We start from the raw sequence: 20,975 nt of genomic DNA, 5'->3' as shown, positions 1-20,975 counted from the left end.
CCCAGGGTGGGAGTAGCTCTGGAGATGCCAGCCCTGTGGCTGGTTCCTCCAGGCCCCGGCTCAGTGCTTGTGGGCTGGGGTGCACGGAAAAGAGTAGGGGAGCAAGAACACGTGCCTGCCTCCAAGGTGGGGTGGGGGGGTGCTGGGGGGAGCCCTGGGACCTCCTGGGCGGAGTGGGACTGAGGCTTTGTCTGAGGCCTTGGAAGGAAATTGGTGCTTTTAGGCACTAAGTCATCATTAAGATCTGGATCAGGAATTATGGGACCTGCAACCTGTCTCCTGATGTTCACATTTCATAAAGACCTGCTGCCTTTATTTCCTCCAAGGGAGAGGCTAAGGGGATGGAGTTGACACTCTGTGAAGACACATTGCAGAGGCCACTGGTGATGCTGCTGTTGGCCAGGCTGGGCCTGCCTAGGGGTGTGCACATGGGGGTAGATGTGTAGGAACCCCACGGCCCACTTCCCAAAAGACCAGCCCTGGGGCTGCCCTTACTCCTGCCTGGCCAGTGCTCCCTCCTTCATGCAGCACAGAGGGGCTAACCCATCACCTTTTCCAGGGAGTGCTCTGTGCTGGGGGATTGGGGAGGATGTAGTGGGACTGGAGGTGCAGAGGCCTTGTCACCCTCCACCCCAGCTTGGGTACCATCACCCTGCAGCCTTCTTGGGTGTCAGCTGGAGCTCTCTAGGGCCTGGTCTGACTGTGCTGGGGGCTGGGTTAAGATTTGCTCAGGAAACCCAAAGGGAACTGCAATGGCAGAAAGAGGAACTGGGGTTGCCAGTCAGCGTGCTAAAGCCCTCTTGAGAAGCTGAGGCTCACAGCCCGGATAAGGTGTTTGCCCTAGGCCACCGAGAGCATTGACCTTCTAGGCCCTTCCCTGGGCATTCGCTGTGCCCATTTTGCGTGGTGACCTCTCTTGCATGGAAGTTGGGTCTCCCTAGCTATTGTGTGGGTTCTAGGGCAAGGGTCCAATAACAGCCCGCCCTTTGGACCTGGTAGCAGAGCTGATCAGTGATGCACAGCCACTCAATGATGGGCCGAACCAGGGTGCCAGGGTTCTCTGGGCCTCTCACCATTGGCAGGCTCTGACTTGCAATCTACTCTAGTTCCCAGCAGCTTCGTCTGGGCCTGGGGGTGGGGGTGGGGCGGTAATCTCCTCTACAGCAATGGGGCCTTGAGCTTTTGCAGGCCAAGGGACATGGGTTTCATTTTGTCCTGTAATTCTGATCTTTTTTTTTTTTTTTTTTTTTGTCTTTTTGTCTTTTCTAGGGCCACACCCACGACATATGGAGGTTCCCAGGCTAGGGGTCCAATTGGAGCTGTAGCTACTGGCCTATGTCAGAGTCACAGCAATGCAGGATCCGAGCCGTGTCTGTGACCTATACCACACACAGCTCATGGCAATGCCGGATCCTTAACCCACTGAGCAAGCCAGGGAGCGAACCCGCAACCTCATGGTTCCTAGTTGGATTCATTAACCACTGAGCCACGACGGGAACTCCAGTTCTGATTTTTTTTTTTTTTTTTTTTTTTTTGTCTTTTGTCTTTTGTTGTTGTTGCTATTTCTTGGGCCGCTCCCGCGGCATATGGAGGTTCCTAGGCTAAGGGTCCAGTCGGAGCTGTAGCCCCCGGCCTACGCCAGAGCCACAGCAATGCGGGATCCGAGCCACATCTGCAACCTACACCACAGCTCACGGCAACGCCAGATCGTTAACCCACTGAGCAAGGGCAGGGACCGAACCCACAACCTCATGATTCCTAGTCGGATTCGTTAACCACTGCGCCAAGACGGGAACTCCCCAGTTCTGATCTCTTGATGTGCTTCTTGGAACATATGTTAAGAGGGATTGTGAAGACTCAATAGGGCCTAATGAGAAAGTGCTGACATCTACTAGCAACGCTTGCCTTGGGCACAGGATAGGGAAGGGAAGTGTGTGTTCCTTATCTTTGCCTCTTCTGGGAGAAGACTCTGTGCTTTCCCATGTGTTACTACTTTGGTTCCCGCTCCCCCTTCCCTGCGCCCCCCCCCCCCCCGAAAACCCTGGAGGGTTTATTGTCCCATTTCATGCGTGAGGAGACTGAGATTCCAAAAGGTTTGTGTCTCTTCACAAGTGAATGTGTAACTGGGTCTCTTGCTTCCCAGACCTGTGCTCCTCCCCCTTCAGTGAAGCAGGTGACATGACAGGCCAGGACTTGGACTTGCTTAGAGTACTTACCATGGCTCTTGGGGATGAACCTGTGCCCACAAGCCTGTGGCCCCACTTCTCCCACACCAGTCTTTTCGCTCCTCTTTCTGCCCGGCAGCCCTGAAGTCAGAGGGCTCCGGGTGGGCGCAGCAGCCCATCACCCCACCTGCTTGCGCAGGGCATGGGGAAGGGAGAAACTTATCTGCCAGCAGAGCCCCAGGGTCTCTCAGAGGAATCAAGCCAGTTGTGTGTGTAGCATTTGAGCAGCTTCAGAACATTCTCCAGAGGCAGGGCCACGGGAAGGGTCTGAATTGAATCATGCTGGGCCAGGGAAGGCTAGCTTACTAGGTGTGCAGTGCAGGGAAGGGGCTGGGCTGGGGTTTCCTGAGCTTGAGCCATGGGAAGCAGGCTCCACAAACAGCAGCAGGGTCCAAGATTAATAAACAGGAGAACCCTTGGCCCTCAAAACATGAGGGGAGCTGCCAAGAGCAGCAGCCTCTGCTCAGGCATTCATGGTACCATTTACTGTGGGCAACTCTCATACCAGAAGCGGGTGGTGGGAGATTTGCTGTCTTTCTGCCTGGACAGGTGTCTTCTGCAGGCTCCCACCAGCCTGAGAAGCCAGGGCTGGTCACCTGGGATCTTCTAACCTGCTGGCTGTGATTCACATGGCAGGGAGGCCCCCTGAAGCCCTCCCTGTCCCCATCCCCCTGCCAAGGTGCCTCTGTGGCTGGGGCTCAGCTCCTGACCTCCCAGTTGCCTTCCGTCCTTCCTCCCTGGGCCCAGCCCTTCCTCTTGTGGGGGGGCGGGGGGGCCTCCCGGCCTGCACTGAGCCCCTCCCCCAAGCCCTGCTGCCCTGCCTAAGGCCTGGGGCAAGGCAGAGGGCCAAGGCTGCACAATGACTTCCTGTGCTAGGTGGCACACCATTGTGTGCTGGGCCTGGGCTGCTCTGGATGCCCCTTGAGGCACAGCTGTTCTGAGCTCTGGGTGATATGGGGTTGAGCTGGGTGTGGACGGCCAAGGCTGTTTGCAGGAATGTTCTGCTCTCAGGAAACTCGGGGGAGGGGAGCCCAGGGAGAAAAGAAGAGATGAGCAGGCTCAGATAGAGGATTTCTCTTGGTTTGGGGGAGATTTTGTAGCTGAATCCCATCCCTTTTGCTTAGAAAGCCTCATTTTTTTTTCTTGTCTTTTTTTAGAGCTGTACTCATGGCATATGGAGGTTCTCAGGCTAGGGGTCAAATTGGAGATGCAAGTGCTGGCCTATACCACAGCAACACAGGATCCAAGCCAGGTCTGCAACCCACACCACAGCTCGTGGCAACGGCAGATCCTAAACCCACTGAGCGGGGCCTGCATCCTCATGGATACTAGTCAGATTAATTTCTGCTGAGTCATGATGGGAACTCCTGAAAGGCTCATCTTTTAAGACATGGATGCAAATTGCCTTGTCTAGAACCTTCCCTGGCTCTGGAGCTCCTAGCCCTTTATCACATCCCAGAATATCAACTCCCTGTTATGTGTCCACTTCCCCTACTAACTGTAGGCTCCTGGAGGAGAGAACTGCCCAACTCATCTCTGACTTCCTGGCCTCTAGCACAAGGCTGGTGCATATTTAGTGCTGAATGAATGAATGAATGCATAATTCTTACTTGCCCTTGTGCTACAGGAAGGTTGAGCCTGTGCCAATGAGGTTGGCTTGAACCAGGCAGATAACTGCAAGTGGGAAGCAGAGATCTGCAAGTGGGGCTGCACGGTGTCTCCAAACAGACAGATGCTCCCTGTTAGACCATGGTGACCTTTCCTGGAACCTCAGGGTGGCTGGTCTGATGCTTCTTGGGGCTCTGGCCAGTCTAGGAAGGGCTGGAATGATCCTACCTTCTCACTCAGCCAGTGAAATCTACCCAATAGCAGAGGAAGTCCCTCCTCTGGTCACCTTTGGCCTGGGGGCACTCATGATCTTGAGGGGTTCGCTGTCCAGAGGTGACAGTCTGGTCAGTGGAAGCAAAGCTTCAAGAGCCTAGTACTCCTTGGCGACAAATGTCAATCATGATGGGGCACTGGCTGTAGGGCCCTGGCTTGCCAGCTTCTGCCCACTCCCACCTTGGCTTAGCTGAGCCAGGAGGGAGCAGAAGTTGGCACTTGAGAAAGTATTGGGACCAGCCTTTGGGGCCTGCTCAGGCAGAACGTCAGAGGGAGGATATGCAGAGAGCATTGTTCTGGGCTCTGAATGCTGCCCTGGGCCAGGACTACCTATGGCTCCCTGGATCTCCCCTGGCCCTGGCAACCCAAATTCTCGCTTCCTCTTAGGCGTTTTTTCAGGCTGATACCTGAATCCAGACTATGTTTCACCCTTTGCTGGGCTGTAACTGACAAGGCAGGCCCAGAGTCACCTGCTCCAGGAAGCCTTCCCCAGCATCCACCTGCACCTTGGCCCCGCACAGGGATGTCCTCACTGCCTCCCTTACTAATCAGCTGCACTTCACCGTGGCAGGGCCCGCACTGCCTTCCTCTCTGTATCTCTGGGGCCTGGCACATAGAGGGTATTCAGGAAACAGTTACTGAATAAATGAACAAATATGGTCTAGTGCTAAGTGCTCAATGATGATCCTGGGTCCCTATAGTTCTTCATCATGGTTCCCCAATAATAATCAAATAAAAGCAATCTTTTCGCAAGCCTAAGAAGCAGAAAAATGGGAAGGATGGAGTGTTTTTGACCTAAAACTTTTCTTCTATAAATACATTTCCTGTGGTACCCAATGCTGTTTGCATTATAGTGTCACAGCCCAGGAGCCACATACATATACACACACCCTATCCATGGTCCTGGTCATCCTGAAGGTGTTTCCGGGAGCAGAGCTGGTGGTGACCGGGATGAGGAAGGTAGACAAAGGGAGCCTGCATCGTTTCTCACCACCCACCTTCCTGCCCTCTTACCAGGGAGTCAGTACTGGCCAAGACCTGCTTTAGGATGGGCTGGAGTGTCAGGCGCCCACGTGTAGGGAGGCAGTGCTCATGGGTCTCGACAGAGGCTTTGGTCAACAGATGAAACTTCTGGCCATGGGGACCAGTCCCAAGCTCTGCGGGGACTGCTTGGGGAGTGGCCCATCCACTCTGGGTGGTTACATGTGGTTAGGGTGATTTCACCTTTCTCTAATTGTCATTTCTTCCGGGGACCACAAGGAAGCCAGACGTTGCCTCCAAAACTCAGGGTCTTAGAATAGCATGGGTCGTACCAACTGCCTCCCTGGGAAACTCTAGGACTGGAGGGTGAGGGGAGGGGTGGGGAGTCAGGGTGAGAATGCTGTGTTCACTGGCCTAGGTCAGGATGAAGAAGAGCAGCATGGCAAATGCTATCAGTTACTCATCGCAAATCTATTCTCTACCTCTTCCTCACTGCTTTTATCTGAGGCAGGGCTATATCTGGCCCCCAAGTAATAAGCCACTCCTGACAATCTTGTTCATTTTTTTTTCCAACCTCCCTGCAGCTAGGGTACGCATGGGAATCTCTTCTGGCCGGTAAGAACATAAGCAGAACTCTGGAGAACATTTCTGGAAAACTTTTTACTTTCCTGATCAAAGGACAGAAGTGGCTTACATTGCTCTTTGTCTTTTTGTCATTTCCTGCCTTGAATGCTGACATGATGGCTGGAGCTATAGCAGCCATTTTGCAACCATGCGGGAAAGGCCAAGAAACATTAGCTCTGACATCACTGAGCCTGAAATCAACAGCTGTAATTCTCTCTGGAATTATTGTTATGTGAGAAAAAGGCATTCCGATTTATTTATGATTCCATAGGTGAATTTTTGTTACTTGTAGCCAAACACATCTCTAAATGCTATTGGAGAGACAACCCAGAAGATGATTCACTCTGAAGCTAAGTGCAGATAGGGAGGGGTTAAGTCAAAAGTTAGTCCCTCCATGACACCGCAATAAATGATACCCCTGGCCGTCCTCCCCTCAGTTAGTTATCTATGTCCTATAAATGACTCTCCATTTGGCCCACTGGATGTGATTGGTGCTGACGTGATTAGTATTACCAATTGGGAAACCATTGGGAATATGGTTTCCCAACTCCACCATCCTCCCCAGAGACCCTCCAGATAAAAAGCCCATCCCAAGACCTGCTCTGACCCCGCAATCCACAGTCCACAGTGCCACTGCCAAAGGAGAGACAACTTTTGGGGGCAGGACGACAGAGCTGAGGTCTCATTTACAAGCAGGGTCCCTAAGGTAGATTACAAAAACGTCCTCAATCCTTACACCTCCCTATATCTACTCTTTGCAATGTGACTTTGCAGTTCATTCCTTCAAAAGACAGAGTTTCTTTCCTCACACCTTGAACCTGGGCTGGCCTTGTGACTTGCTCTGACAAACAGAATGTGGCAGAAGTTATCTTTGTTCCAGTTGCAAGCCTGGGCCTCGAGAGGCCTTTTGTGCTTCTGCTCTCTCCTCTGGACCCTTTCTAGCTCCAGGTGAACCGGCACAGACTAGCCATTGGAGGAGAACAGACAGGTGGCCCAGTTGCCCTGTCATCGCAGCTGATAGGCAGCCAACTCCTAGAAAAAGAGCCATCCAACCGTCATACAGCTGCCCCCACACACACGTGGGAGCCCAGCTGAGAGCAGAAGAACTGCCCAGCTAAGCCAGGTCTCAAAGGCCAGCCTGCAGAATAACAGTTGTTTTATGCCTCTTGATTTGATTTGATTTGATTTGTAAGGCAGGATTACCGTAGCAATAGATAGCTGAACCACTCCTCCTCCTCTTGGTTTACCAAGTGCGTCCACAGACATGAGCTAATTTAATTCCCCAAACACCACCTATGAAGGGGATATTATCTCCCTTTTACAGATGATAAAACCAATACTCAGACAGGTTCTGACTTGCTCCCGCTCATGCCGCCCGCTCATGCCGCCAGCTCACAGCAGAACTCATCACACCACAGCCCATCACCCCACATAGTGTCACCCCTCCAGCCCCACAGTCCCACCTCCTCCAACTCTGCGGACTTTGCCCATTGCCTTGGGCAGCGGCCGCACCCATTGAAACAGACTGGGCCATGGACATCAGTCCCTGCCAACTCCAGCATGTTGCCACAGTGTATCACACTAATGCGACTTAGGGGAAGAGGCCGGAGGGCACATTTTCCCATTTGGCACAGAGGCACCACCATGTGGGTTGGTGCAGCCCCACAGGTACACGGCACAGCTTGGCAGGTGGAGTGGGGCTGGCCAGGCCCTGAGGTAGAGACTCAATCCGTACTGGCCCAGAAAGCTGCTCTGGGTGAGCAAAGAGGGCTCCACAGAGGCTCTGAGCAGCTGCAGAGGTGGGTAAACCAGCACCCTAGCTTGGCATATACTAGCCCTCTATAAATACTTGAAGGTGATGGACTCAAGGCGCAATAAAGGGGTTGCTGAGACTCACCGGCGCATGGCATTCGATTCCCACCCATCTTGTCCCCATCACACAAAAGGCAGAGCAGACCCTCCCCAAGCCTTGTCTCCCCACGGCCGCCCCATCACTCACCGACAGAGTAGGGGTGCCCTCGTCCTCCACGGTGACCACCAGGTGGTAGAAGCTCTGGCGCTCTCGGTCAGGTGGGGCAGGCCGCGTGGCGATCTCGCCACTGATGCGGTCCATGCGGAAGGTCATGTCCTCGTTGCCCCCAGTGATGTAGTAGGACAGGACGCTGTTGATCCCAATGTCACGGTCGGTGGCTCTCACCTGGACCACAGCGGTACCCCCGCCCACGTTCTGGGGGGGAGAGCAGGGAAGCAGTCATTCCGGATTCAAGGCCTCTGGGACAAAGACAAGTTTCTGCACCCGGGAGCCCAAGGGCTGCACCTGCACTTCTAGAAAGCTCTGCTCTGGCTACCTTGGGATGAGGAAGATAAAGGGGATCGGGGCAAACATTCCATGAGGACCAACGACAAGCTGGGGTCGAGTTAACTCCACTCCTTTCTCTACCCCTAGATTAGGTCATCCCCATTTACAGATGAGAAAACTGAGGTGCAGGGAAGGCATGCGTTCAAATCACACAGCCAGTCAGGGGCAGAGCCTGGGTCTGAACTGAGGGAGGCCTTCTTGACCATCCAGCCTGGCATGATACCCAGAAGGACCCAGGCAAACATTCTCCAGGAGTAGCCAATCTTAGGACTGAATAATAAATGAGCTGTTTTATCTAAAGCAGCTCCCCAGGGTAAAGAGTTCTCTGCCGGTGGTAAAAGACCACTTTCTTCAGTCATTCCCTCTTCTTTTCTCTCCTTTGTCTCCCAACCACGAAAAGAGACTGTTCTCCGGGACCTGGCCTAGGCGTTAGGGACAGAATCATGAATGAGTAAGCCACGCGCTCATCCCTGTGCTCTGAGTGACTAGTGGGCCAGGCAGACATTTAAGCGGATGCTTCGTGGTTGGCTTTCACCCGCTCTTCATCCTGGCCATCGGGTGTATGGGTGCTGGAGCCACCCTCACCTCGTTGACGCTGACATTGTATCCAAAGGGGCTCTCGATCACGGGAGGGTTGTCATTGATGTCCAGGATGGTCACCTGCACGATGTGGTCCTTCTTCCGTGGAGGGGTGCCACGGTCGGATGCCACAACCTGCGAGGAGGGAGAAGACTGGAGTCAGGGCTAAAAGGTGGGGGAAGGATCAGGAATACGGAGTCCAAATGGGCTGTGTGCTCAGTGGGGAGGACTGGAAGGTCAGAGGGACTTGCTGGCCCATCCCTGCCCACTGGGGAGCCACCAGCCCTGAGCTTACTCCCAGGCTTTCATCTTCCGCTCCAGGCTGCAAACAATTGTTGCCTAATTCTTGTCTGTCTGGGGATCCTCTTTTGCATTCTCACTCTGATATGCCCAGTCTTTCTTTACCTCCTGATCCTGCCCCTGACTGTGACCCCAGCCCTGGAGCTCCTGCTTTTAGTTTCAAGGTCTCTGTTCCATTCACTCATATATGGTCTCTGGCAAATAGAGAAAAAGCCTCAAATAATTTTTTTTTTGCCTTTTTTTTTTAGGGCTGCACCCATGGCATATGGAGGTTCCAAGGCTAGGGGTCGAATGGGAGTTGTAGCTACTGGCCTACGCCACAGTCACAGCAACGCCAGATCCAAACCGTGTCCATGACCTACACCACAGCTCACGGCAACGCCAGATCCTTAACCCACTGAGTGAGGCTAGGGATTGAACCTGCATCCTCATGGATGCTAGTCGGGTCTGTTAAATGCTGAGCCATGACGGGAACTCCTCAAATAATCTTTTTGGCAATGAGCTAGGGTGCTAACCACAGCCTGAGTCTGTCCCTAGGAGCCTCGATTCTTCCTGGATAGCCTGCAGGGCAGTGGAAAGTGCCCTAGAGCTCAGACCCATGCAGAAGCATAGCCCTGGAGCTCCCAGAGACCTCTCAGAAAACACGGCAGCCCCAGCAATTCAGCAGTCACAGTGGCCTGCATTGACTCCTCACCTGCACTTAGTTCTCAGCTCCACAGAGGTAGCCAGGTTTCACTGTCCACTGTACCAGGCAGGACAATGACGCCCAGACAGAATCAACCACCTGCCCAAGCTCACACTGTGTTTGCAGAAGAGTCAGGCTCTCTCAGCTGCCAGGCTCTCTTTACTAGCTCTTACAGCAGGGACAGACACCTCTGCTCCTTCCGGCTCCGGGTCCAGAGACCCCTCCCCCAGGATGTCCCTTCCCGGGTCAGCCTCACTCATGCTCTTGGTCCTAAGGGAGGCTGCCTGCCCCATGGCACTTGGTGACAGCAGGAAGCTGACCCCTTAGGGTGTGCCGAGGGGCTGAGCTCTCTCTGGATGGAAGTGGGGGCTGGTGCCCACCTTAAGGATGTAGTGGTCCCGCTCTTCTCTGTCCAGGGGTCTGGCCACAAACACTTCGCCGACAGAATCATTGGTAGTGATGATCTCAAAGGCCCCGGCAATGTTGCCAGAGGCCAGGGAGAAGACCACCTGTCAGGGAAGAGAGAGAGGGAGGGGTGGGGGGGGGTGGGAGGACAAGCGGCAAAGTCAAGCCAAGGAGGACTTTCTTGCCCACCTGGGTGCCCTGCTCACCTTGAGCAATTGAGAAGAATGTGGTTTGCTGAGTGGTTACATGGCTCAAAGTGGCAGGAGGCAGGGCCACTGAGAGGACCTAAGACAGGTTCCTGGGGTGGGGGGATGTGAGCCTACTGGCCCTGGAGGGTGGGTGTGAGACCCAGCACGGGAGAGTTCCCAGGGTTGGCGGGGGAGGGGCGGCACTGAGCGCCCCCTGTGAGGAGCAGGCACGTGCTCTGCAGCTGTTACATGGACTCTGGCTCTCGCAACAGCCCTGTCAAAGGGAGCTGTTCTCTTCTGCTCAGAGAGGAGGCTCGGAAATGTGAAGCCCCTGGCAAGGTCGCACAAGACCCTGACACCGGCAGCAATGGGCCTGGGACCCACTGCAAGTACCCAAGGGAACAAGGATCTGGACCCACAAGCATCTGGCACCGGAACCAGCATCTCTCAGCTCCCTCGAGGTGTACGAGTATTTGAAAGGTGGTGGCAACCTCCGCCAGCACAGCCCACTGTGTGGGACAGATCACAGTGGTGTGAAGATCGATGTGCTTTGTCACCTCTCTTCCTTGTGCTCTGGGGATGCTCAAACCTGCAGAGGTGAGGAGTGCTTCCTTTTGTGGGATGGGGGGTGGCGAGAAGCAGGGGGAGGAGGAGCATGTCCTCTTGGGGCCCTGGGACCTTGTGAGGATGGCTGGGCCGAGGGTGAGATGCCATGTGGTTTGTGGGTGAGATGACCAAGGAGTCACTGGGAGAGCTAAGCCCCTCTGTGTTCAGTGCCCGGTAGGGCTCCCTGGTCCCAGGCAGCGCTGACAGCTTACGCGGCTCTCTGCCTCCTTCCCTAAGACCATGGACCACAGCGAGGGAAGGGTGGTCCTGCATGGATCCAGGCAGAGCCCGGATGACCCTGCTTCCTGCTCAGTGATGGGAGTGGCTTACGTGGCCCCCTGCCACTGAGGGAGCCCCTAGTGACAGGGTGGACCTGGATGGTTTCACTTGGTGCCCACCTGCCCGTTGCTGCCGGCGTCGGGGTCCCGGGCCTTGACGGTGGCCACACGCTGGCCCACGGGGCAGTCCTCAGGCACACTGACCGCCGAGTCGGAGGTGAAGTCGAACCGGGGGCTGTTGTCATTCTCGTCCAGCACAGTGATGTAGACCTGGGGGTCGACATGGCCAGAGACGTCCCGCCTCCTTCTCCTCCCTGACCCCAAACATGGGGTCCCCTTGTGGGCCCAGCGTAGACCAGACCTCTAATCAGTTCCAGAAGCCTGCCTAGGCCAATCCTGACTTGACATGGAGGCCACGTGTATGTTTCTTCTGGGACTCTGGTGGGAGAGAGCTGCGTGCAGTCAAATGCTGGGAACCTGGGGGACAGGGGACTCGGAGGTGGTGGGGCCTTGGAGGCCTGGAAAGACACGGGCTGTGGCTAATTCAGACAGAGGCTATCCGGCTCCAAATCTGTGAAGGCATGTCAGCTAGGCATTGGCATAGCTTCCTGTTTTTCAAAAGGAACTAGGAATCCAGATTTTTATGTAGAATTAGGTGGTGATTCATGAAAATTTTAAAAATATTGTGTGCAGGCCAGCTAAGCCACATCTGGCAGCCAGATACTGCCCATACTGGCCCAAAGGCCCTCCTCTGGATTCGAGGGAAGGGAATAGGGCTCGGGAGCAGGAGGGGGGCCATGAGGTGGCCTGGTGATCCTGGTGGGGAGAGGGCATGTGGGAAAGGGAGGGGAATTTCCGACGAGTAGTAGAAACAGGGAACAGGCAAGTTGCATGCCAGGAGCACATTGTTTTGTGTCCGTGTGCTGGCTTCTCCTGCAGAGTCTAAGAAAAGGCCTGGAGAAAAGGCCAGCTGGGGGTGCAGCCTCCAGCCCATGAATGGCCAGAGGCGGCCCTCAGGTTCACTGATGAGGGGACTGAAGCCGGGCGGGAGGAGGCTCAGGTTTTAGGAATCCCAGGCCAGGGGCTCCACGGCTCCCAGGCCTCCCTGCCTCCCGGTGTGCACAGGACCCCACGGGGAGCCTGAGGAACCTCACCGCAAAGCAGAGAAGATTCCATTTCATCCTCCCGCCTTGCTAATCAGGTTTTCCCTCTCCTCGGTTCTAGCCACGCCTCCATATTTCAGGCAGCTGTCAGAACCATAGGCAACAAGCCCAGGCTTCACAGCAGAACCAATGCTACCCCTTACTCGCTGTGTGATTTGGCAAAAGTTATTCAACCTCTCTGATTTTCCATTTCCTTAGATGAAAGTAGGAATGAGAACACCTACGGCAGCAGGACGCCAGAAGGAATAAATGAGCCAGCAAAACGTAGTGGCACAACTAAAAGTGGTCCCTATCCTGCTTCTGGCTTGACAGACAGGCAGGCTCTCACCCACCAAGACGCTGCCCGCCCATCATGAATTTTGGTCAGGAAGTTCCGTGAAGTCCCAGAGCCCCAGTCTGCTCACTTGGGAACTGGGCGTGATAATGCCGACCCTGCTGCTCTTGGGGCGAAACCAAACAAGGCCCTTGCCGTCCGATCCCTCTCGAATGCTTTCACTCTGGTCAAGGCCTTGTTTGGACTCGTCATGCTTCCTCCCACTACAGGGCCTTGGCACCTGCTGTTCCCTCAAACACTCTTCCTTTGCAGCTGGGTAAACTCTTATGCTTTCTGGGGATCTCGGTTTGAGTCACTTCCTCAGGGAAGCCCTCCTTGATTTCCGACATTATGGGCTCTCTCATGGCATATATTTGTTGGTGTGCTAATCTGAACAATGTCCCCCCCCCCCCACTCTATCTTAAGCTTGCAAAGGCAGGGGCTGTGTCTGATTATGGTCATATGTTCCTTGAGCCCAGCCCAGCCCAGAGCCTGGCACACAGTAGGTGCTCCCTCTATGATTACTTCTCTGAGGATCGCAATGATGAGGATCCCTGTGAGGTGCTCCCAGTCGTGGGGAGTTCGCATCAGTGAGTGAGGGAGGAGGGCAGGTACCAAGATCTACGGGAATGAGCTGTGGGTCTGTGTCCCCACCCAGGGTACAGTGGTCCAAATCTCCCTCCCGGATCCTGCAAGGGCCTGAGGGTGTTACTCGGAGCTCCTACAGCAGAGCCACCTGACCCCCCACGCCTGCTCCTTCCTGCTGCGTCCCCACCCCTCTCATGGCCACAGGGGCTGCTGGGACGGGGGAGGAGTCAGGTGTAGGTGAGCTGTGGTTTGGGGGTTCCGGCCTCGCAGAGGAAATGGTGGCATCTTTAAAAGGCCCCTCAGCCTGCCTCCACCCTGGCACCTCCAGCAAGTTCAGGGCTGACAGGGCTGGTGTATCTGGGGCAGCGGCTCCTGACAGCCTTTGAGAGGAAGCCAGGGCAGAACAAAGCGGGGTGGCTCCTACTTCCTGGAAGAGGGTGAAGGGACTGTGGAAATACTGGGGCCCACGCAGGAGTGTGTGCTGCAGAGTGCCCTCACCAGCCCCAGTACAGGAAGTGTGGCTGCCTGGGCTGCTGGGGCGTCGGTGCCCTCGGGGGAGCATCCCTGCACTTCTCAGGCTCCACCCGACCTTAACGCCCAGACTCCCCATGACAACAGGGATGGGGGGCAACTGGGCCCATTTTATGGGTGAGGCTGCTGAGGCTCAGTGAGAGGGCCTCATCTAACCCCTCTGTCTAAGGTCCCCTGGCTGGGGAGACCAGGAGCCTTGCTGGGCACTGCAGGACTCACACCACCTGCTCACTGCCTGCCACAGAGGGCTCTGCTCACTGGCTGCCCTCAGGGGCCCCTGGGGGGTCAAGGGGAGCTGAGTGGGCCCACTGCTGCTCATAGCCTCACTTACCCCCAGGCTGGCCCTGTGGACAGAGGGGCCTTTTGGGTGTAGCTGAGCCACAACTGGGCACTTCCAGGGAGTAGTGGGGCAGAGGACACCAAGCAGCTGCATATGGCTTGTAACAAGGACATGGGGGTTTGTCTATTCCTTTAGGCTAAGGTGAAAGGGACTCAGCAGGGATGAAAGTGTGCCTGTTGATGATGAGCTGGACACCCCATGTGGTCTACAGAGGGCTGCAGGCCCCTCTGGCTGGGGCCCAAGCCTGATCAATTGTTCTGTGTCCTGATGATCACAGCAAGATGTCACCTCATGACATGCCCCTGGGAGCCACCTGTATTTTCACCTCTAGCCTGAGGTCACCACCCCTCTCAGCCTTCTAGGAATCTTGTCTGACACCTCCAACCTCACTGGTCACCCTCCCCAAAGTGTACAAGGTCTCAGCGCAGTGACTCAGAGTGTGCACCCCCCACTGCCCTTGCCTGGCACTCCCCAGGCCCTGGCACAGGCAGCCCACTTCACGTGACTGTACCCTCACACACTCCCTACCCTGACCCTGAGAGATGGAAGGGGTCCCTCTTACAGATGCCAGTCCCATCACCCCTATCTACCAGTTCCATCACATCCTCTGAGGAAGGAGGGCAGCTGGCATGACCTGCATTTTAGACCCGAGAAAAGGAAGCACAGAGAGGTTGAGCAACTAGCCCGTGTCACACAGCCAACAGGCGTAGAGCTGGGATGGGCCCTCAGGGTTCTTCCCACTGTGTGTTCCACATACTCCTTCTAAGTGCAACCCCCACCCCAGGACCCCACAGGGGTCTCAGCGGGACACAGAGGGCAAAGAGGACAGAGCTAGATGTGGGGTATGTGCTTGAGAGGACCCTGGACTCAGGTATGAGAGTGCACGGACTGGGGAGGTGAGGGAGGGTCTGAACAGGGACCAGCTGCAGGCCTGTCCATGTGCCCCCTCCCCAGGAGAGGTGGGAAGGCAGAGCACCATGCAGGGCCCAAGCCAGCACTGGCCACAGATGACACACAGGGGAGAGTCCCAAGCCACAGGCTCCTTACCTTCTGTAGGCAGAGGCAGCAGGAGGCAGCCGAGGGAGAGAAAAGGCAAAGATGCAGGTGGTTAGCGGTCCCAGCTCTTCCAGCGTCCCCTCCAAGCAGTGGTCTCTTGAGAAAGCCACCCTTCCCCCACCCGAGGTCTTCTCCCTGGCCCAGGCCACCGGGCAAGGTGTGGCATGGCTGGCCACAGTGCCAACCCTCGGCTACTGAAACCCTTACCCACTGCCTGCCCTGCACACTGGGGTGGCTGGTGAAGATGTGGGATTGGGGGTCCGGGGGAGCTTGGGGTGGTGATGGGCTATACCCATGGGGCTCTCACCCAGGGGCCCACTCACCACAGTGGAGTCCACCTTAGGGCCACCGTCGTCTGCCACCACCGTCAAGGTGTAGAAGTCACCTTTCTCCCGGTCCACCAGGCCCTTGACTGTGATTACACCCTGCAAAGAAGGGGCCAGCTGGGCAGTGACATCATACCCACCAAGCAGAACCTGCCTTGTCCCCAGCCCTAGTCTGGCCTAACTAGACTTCTCACCAGCCCTGAGCATTGTGCCCACTTTCCCACCTCCGCAGCGCTCCCTCTGCTGGCATAACTTCTCCGTGAAGCTCTGCCTGCTGAAATCCTACTTCTCCCTCAATCCCCCTCTCCCATGCAGGCTTCCTGCTTCCCCAGCCAGTACGATCGCTCTCTTATTTGGGCCCTAGAGGTGCTCCATCACCCCTCTGCTGTACTGCTTTTCATCTTTCCTTCATAGTGCTCTGATCCGCTTCCATGATTATTCCCACACTTCTGCTCCTAGCCCAAAAGTTCTCTGAGGGCTGGGAAGGGTCTTCCTCATCTTTATGGGACAAGGCCTGGCACACTGCAGTGATTATTACCTTGCTTCTATTTAAAGAAAGGATTCTGATAAAAGACACACTAAAGTGGGAGTTCCCATCATGGCTCAGTGGTAACGAACCCGACTAGGATCCATGAGGATGTGGGTTCGATTTCTGGCCTCGCTCTGTGGGTTAAGGATCTGGCGTTACTGTGAGCTGTGGTGTAGGTCACAGATGCAGCTCAGATCTTGAGTTACTGTGGCTGTGGAATAGGTTGGCAGCTGTAGCTCCAATTCAACACGTGGCCTGGGAACTTTCATATGCTGCAAGTGCGTCCCTAAAAAAAAACAAAACAAAAAAAAAGAGACACACTAAAGCAAAAAAGGAAGAGTAAGATTCAGGCAGTAGATAAGACAGTGCTGCACCAGATACCAGCTAAGGCTAGCTATTGCAGTGAAGGGCTCAATTTATACGTGAGCTTCCTAACAGCCAGTGTAAAAAGGGAAACATGACTTGTACAGCTTTCACTGTCTAATATCAGGAAGACACATGGTTGCCTATGGATAAATTTTTTTTTCCTCTTTTTTTTTTTTTTTTTTTTGTCTTTTTTCTTTTTGTTGTTGTTGTTGTTGTTGTTGTTGTTGCTATTTCTTGGGCCGCTCCCGTGGCATATGGAGGTTCCCAGGCTAGGGGTTGAATCGGAGCTGTAGCCACCGGCCTACACCAGAGCCACAGCAACGTGGGATCCGAGCCACGTCTGCAACCTACACCACAGCTCACGGCAACGCCGGATCGTTAACCCACTGAGCAAGGGCAGGGATCGAACCCGCAACCTCATGGTTCCTAGTCGGATTCGTTAACCACTGCGCCACGACGGGAACTCCTATGGATAAATTTTATCTTACCAAGTATTAAAGGGATATTTATCTTTATGACAGAGAAAAGGGTAGTGTGCACAGAGAAGGAGTTCAGTAAATGCTGGCTGGCTTTAAAGGAGTTGAGCTCCCCACCCTCTGAGAGAGCCCCTGCTGTGCTGGTCTCCAGCCTCACTCACCGTGACAGCATCTATCTTAAAGAGGGCTTTGGCCTGAGCGCTGGTGTAGGCGTCAAAGCGGTAGGTGATCTGGTTGAGGTTGTCGATGGAGTAGGCCTGGACCCGCACAATCTCGGTGCCCAGTGCCAGGTTCTCCCAGATGGCAGCCTCGTAGGAGGCATTAGAGAACTGCACGGCCTCATCCAGCTCATTGAGCAGAGTGATGTAGACGCTGCAGAAGCCCTGGTTGAAGGGGGGTGCCTGGTCAGTGGCAGACACATTCATCAGGTAGCTGGTCTTGGTCTCATAGTCCAGGTAATCCACGGTGATAACAAGCCCCGTGCTCTCATCAATCTCGAACTTTCCCTCCGCGCCTGACAGGATGCGGTAGTTCACCAAGCCACCATCCCCTGCAAGAGGACACAAGAGGCCGTGCGGTCCCAGCTGGGGGTGGGTGGCTTTCCAAGGTGCCCCAGCACATCCACTGCAGTCCCTGAGGGACAGGGCAAGCGGCCTTGACTGGCCTACCCAGCATGTACCATCCCGTACCACTGTGGGTCAGATGGTCCCAAGAGAAACTGCAGAGGAAGAGGTCAAGATCAAGACAGCAAGGCCCAGCATACACTGCTGACCCCCTCTGGACCTGACCTTGACAGGAGTGATGGGCCAGAGGGGATTGGTTCTGTTCCTGGAGGCTTGCCAATTCAAGCTCAAGCCCCTTTCTTGGGTATTTGGACAAGGAGAGGGTGGGGGTTTTGATCTAAAAAGCATCAGCATCCTCAGAGGCGGCTGAGCCTTCATTTGGTCCCTCCAGCCAAAGGGTTCCCGTGCCAGTGTCCCCTTTCTCTCTTCTCCCCACTCCTCTACCCCAGATTCCCATGCCTTGGAATACACACTTCAACCAGGAGCTAGAGTCGGGATTCTTTAGCAGAAGTCCACATACTTGGAAGAGAATGGTTGCAAAAATCACTCAGGAAATCCCACACTTCCTTGAAATTATTTGCAAAATTCTGGATATGCATTCTTTCTGGGGAGGGATTCAGAGCTTAAAAGTTTCTCAAATAGATTCCTGACCCAGAAAAGGTCTTGAACCATTGGCCCCCAGCCATGTATATGCCCTGAAGTGTATAAATGTGCCATTTAAGGGAAAACACTCATCTGGGGGCTTCTGGACCTATTTCTCCCTCTACTCCCTCCCATGCCCCAGGGGAGTTGGGGATGCAGACGGGTGCTGGGTTGGGAGCCACCAGAGCAGCTGACATGAAAGAGGAGAAGGAGCTGGGAAACAAGAGGCCTGGGAGGAGTTCCCATTGTGGCACAGCGGAAATGAATCTGGCTAGGATCCATGAGGACACAGGTTCGATCCCTGGCCTTGCTCAGTGGGTTAAGCATCTGGCATTGCCATGAGCTGTGGTGTAGGTTGCAGAGGCAGCTCAGATCTGGTGTGGCTGTGGCTAGCAGTTGCAGCTCTGATTGGACCCCTAGCCTGGGAACCTCCATATGCCGTGGGTGTGGCCATAAAAAGCAAAAAAAAAGCCCAGGAAAGAGGTCCTTTCTGGCTGTATCCACAGGCTCAGACAGCCAGGCCCCAGAGGGCCGCAGTGACCTGGTCACCTTTCACCTTCATTTTGCACTGCTCACAGTGGTCACCTCCAGGACATGAGGCCTTTGACAAGGTCCAGGCTGCCTTCAGGGATGACCGCTGCCCTACAGACCAGGACACTGCCTCTTGTGTGACGTGTGTGTGTCAGGCCCTGAGCCGCGGTGGCTGGAGAAGCAGGCCTCTCCTGGCCCTGCCCTGCCCCTGGCTAAGGGCTAGCCAGGAGCTGCCAGTGCTTGGATAACAAATCTGGGCTTCCCAGGCTGGTGACCTCTCCTCTCTCTGTCCAGAGGCCAGGGCAGCTGCCTCTGACTCCGGTCCTCCCAGGACTGGGAATCTGGTGTCAGTGCCACCCAAACTGTCCCAGACGCCCCTCTGCAGCCTGGGATCCACTGAACGGGGGAGCCTGAGGGCTTCCAAGGATGATGGGCCCTGCGGGAGAAGGACGGGTGGGCAGGGGCGGCTCACTCTGGGGAACGGACTTCCGAGATATCTCACCTGTATCTCGGTCTGTGGCTCGGACAACGATGACCGACGTGCCGATACCCGCAGTCTCTCGGAGCCCCAGGCGGCTGTACTGCTGCTGCGTGAACACTGGGGCCTCGTCATTGACATCCTCCACATACACTATCACCTAGAGGGGCCGGGCCGGGGATGGAAGGTCAGGGTTGCGGGGAGAATGGGGAAGCCCAGGGCTGGGCCCACCTGGCCCTGCGTGTGTGCTCACTGCTCTCCTGGGCCAGCTGTGAGCTCCCTACGGAGGGCCCTGGGCTGCCTGGTTGGTCCCCATGTCCCCCCGCCCCTGCCTCCCCCACCTGGCACAGTACCTGACCCATGGCAGGTGCTCAAATATCATTTGTTAGAGAACAAATCTTGTCCTGCTCTTGGCTCTGCTACGAATGCTGTGGGAACCTGTGGCTACTTAGGGAAACTTTTGGGCCACCGAGTTCCCAGCTATGGGCCAATAACATCAATTTACCAGCTCACACCCTGCACCCCTCCTAGGAGGGTTAGGAAGGCAAAATGTGCTTGGAAACGTTTAAAGGGACCTCAGTCAAACATTAAGACACATCCAGGAGAATAGACATGAAAACATTATTAGTTGGTCATAGCAGAGGCTGTTGGTCCTCAAAGCCCTTCGGACCCTCACGCACTTCCTCTGATGCCCTCACTGTCAGGACCCAGTACTGCGGCTCTTCATGGCGGACTGATCTTGCCCACCCCACCCACCCTACCCACTCCCTCTGCTGGAGCCAGAAGACACCCAGAGGGCCAGAAGGGCCTGGCAGTTACGTCCTGCACTGGCTAAGGCAGCCCCTGGCTAATGACTGATGGGCAGCTGACATGACTCTCTCCAGAGCTCCCTGTGGGACTGAGTCACAGTTTCCTGTGTTCCACTCTGCTGGCTGCCTTTCCTTCCTGGTCCCACGCCCCTTCCGGCCTCTCCTGGGAACACTTCCTACTAGTCACCTTCACACCAATCCTTGTCTCAGGATTGGCTTCTGCAGAGTCCCCTCAAGACATGTTCATGTTTGAATTATGGCCATTAGGCATAATTTTTATCACTGCATATTTCCGTTTTCTAATTTCCCTTTAGTGAACGCAAAAGTCTTACATAACCAAACCAAACCAAACCAAACAAAACAAAACAAAACAAAACAAAAAAAACACACACACCAAAAAAAACCCAAACAAAACCAAAAACAATTTAAGAGATGTTTACGGAGAGAGATGTTTATGGCTACATTAGCACTACCACCCTTCTTTTTCTGCACCCCCACACCCCAACACACACAGGAGCATGGGAGGATTGGGCCCAGGTATGAGCAGGACCAGGGCTGTGTCCTGAAGGACCAACGGTGGGGAGAGGGTTACAGTCACAGAGTGGTGGTGCTCAAGGAGCCACAGGGAGACCCAGGGCTCCTGCCTCTTTTCCCAGATCAGGGGAGAGATGCCCAGAGGTGGGGAAGGGACTTGCCCTAGCCTTCACGGTCACTGAGAGCTGGAAAGAGAGTGGCGGTTCTCTTGGTTCCCAACCTAGTAACCCTACTGCTCTTTGCTCTAGGCTGGGGATGAGCTGGACTCAGAACAGGCGAGACCACCCTCTTCCAGCCCAGCAGAGCCAGGGCTGGCAGGAGCTTGCCAGCAGAGTGAGCAGGACACAAATGGGGCGGGGAAATGGTGCACAGCCTGGATTTCGCACGTGGTCACCAGCTCCGACGGTGACACGAGGGCCCCACCTGAGAGCACAAATGTTTAGTTTCTGATGGATCACTGCCACTCAGATCAGCCCCAGCTTCTCTTCTGGGATCGGCTGGGAATTAGCTGGACAGAAGTGAAGGGGCTTCTGTTGGTAGAAGTGGAAATGTTGGCCTGACCAGGGGAAACCTGGGAGGTGAGTAGGGGTGGCAGAGCCAGGAGAAAGACAGGCTTATG

At 55.1% G+C, this 20,975-nt stretch overlaps 1 protein-coding gene across 8 annotated transcripts in view; it reads right to left on the bottom strand.

Moving 5' to 3' along the window:
* The window catches only part of CDH23 (cadherin related 23), a 467,077-nt gene that overhangs the window by 68,610 nt on the left and 377,492 nt on the right, over positions 1-20,975 (bottom strand). For all 8 annotated transcript variants that reach the window (XR_002338421.1, XM_021072656.1, XM_021072657.1 and 5 more), the window contains 8 exons: positions 19,038-19,173; positions 16,961-17,349; positions 15,426-15,527; positions 15,094-15,096; positions 11,232-11,381; positions 10,015-10,143; positions 8,656-8,784; positions 7,711-7,938 (listed from right to left, as the gene is read on the bottom strand). Coding sequence is in view for 7 of the 8 variants with exons in the window: in XM_021072656.1 (XP_020928315.1) it covers positions 7,711-7,938; positions 8,656-8,784; positions 10,015-10,143; positions 11,232-11,381; positions 15,094-15,096; positions 15,426-15,527; positions 16,961-17,349; positions 19,038-19,173 (1,266 nt within the window). In the remaining variant the exon portion in view is untranslated. The remainder of the gene's footprint in view (positions 1-7,710; positions 7,939-8,655; positions 8,785-10,014; positions 10,144-11,231; positions 11,382-15,093; positions 15,097-15,425; positions 15,528-16,960; positions 17,350-19,037; positions 19,174-20,975) is intronic.

The sequence above is a fragment of the Sus scrofa genome, chromosome 14, assembly GCF_000003025.6.
Source record: "Sus scrofa isolate TJ Tabasco breed Duroc chromosome 14, Sscrofa11.1, whole genome shotgun sequence".
Taxonomy (NCBI): Eukaryota; Metazoa; Chordata; class Mammalia; order Artiodactyla; family Suidae; genus Sus; species Sus scrofa.
The sequence above is the reverse complement of the archived record's forward strand: the minus strand, read 5'-3'. Positions and strand labels throughout refer to the sequence as shown.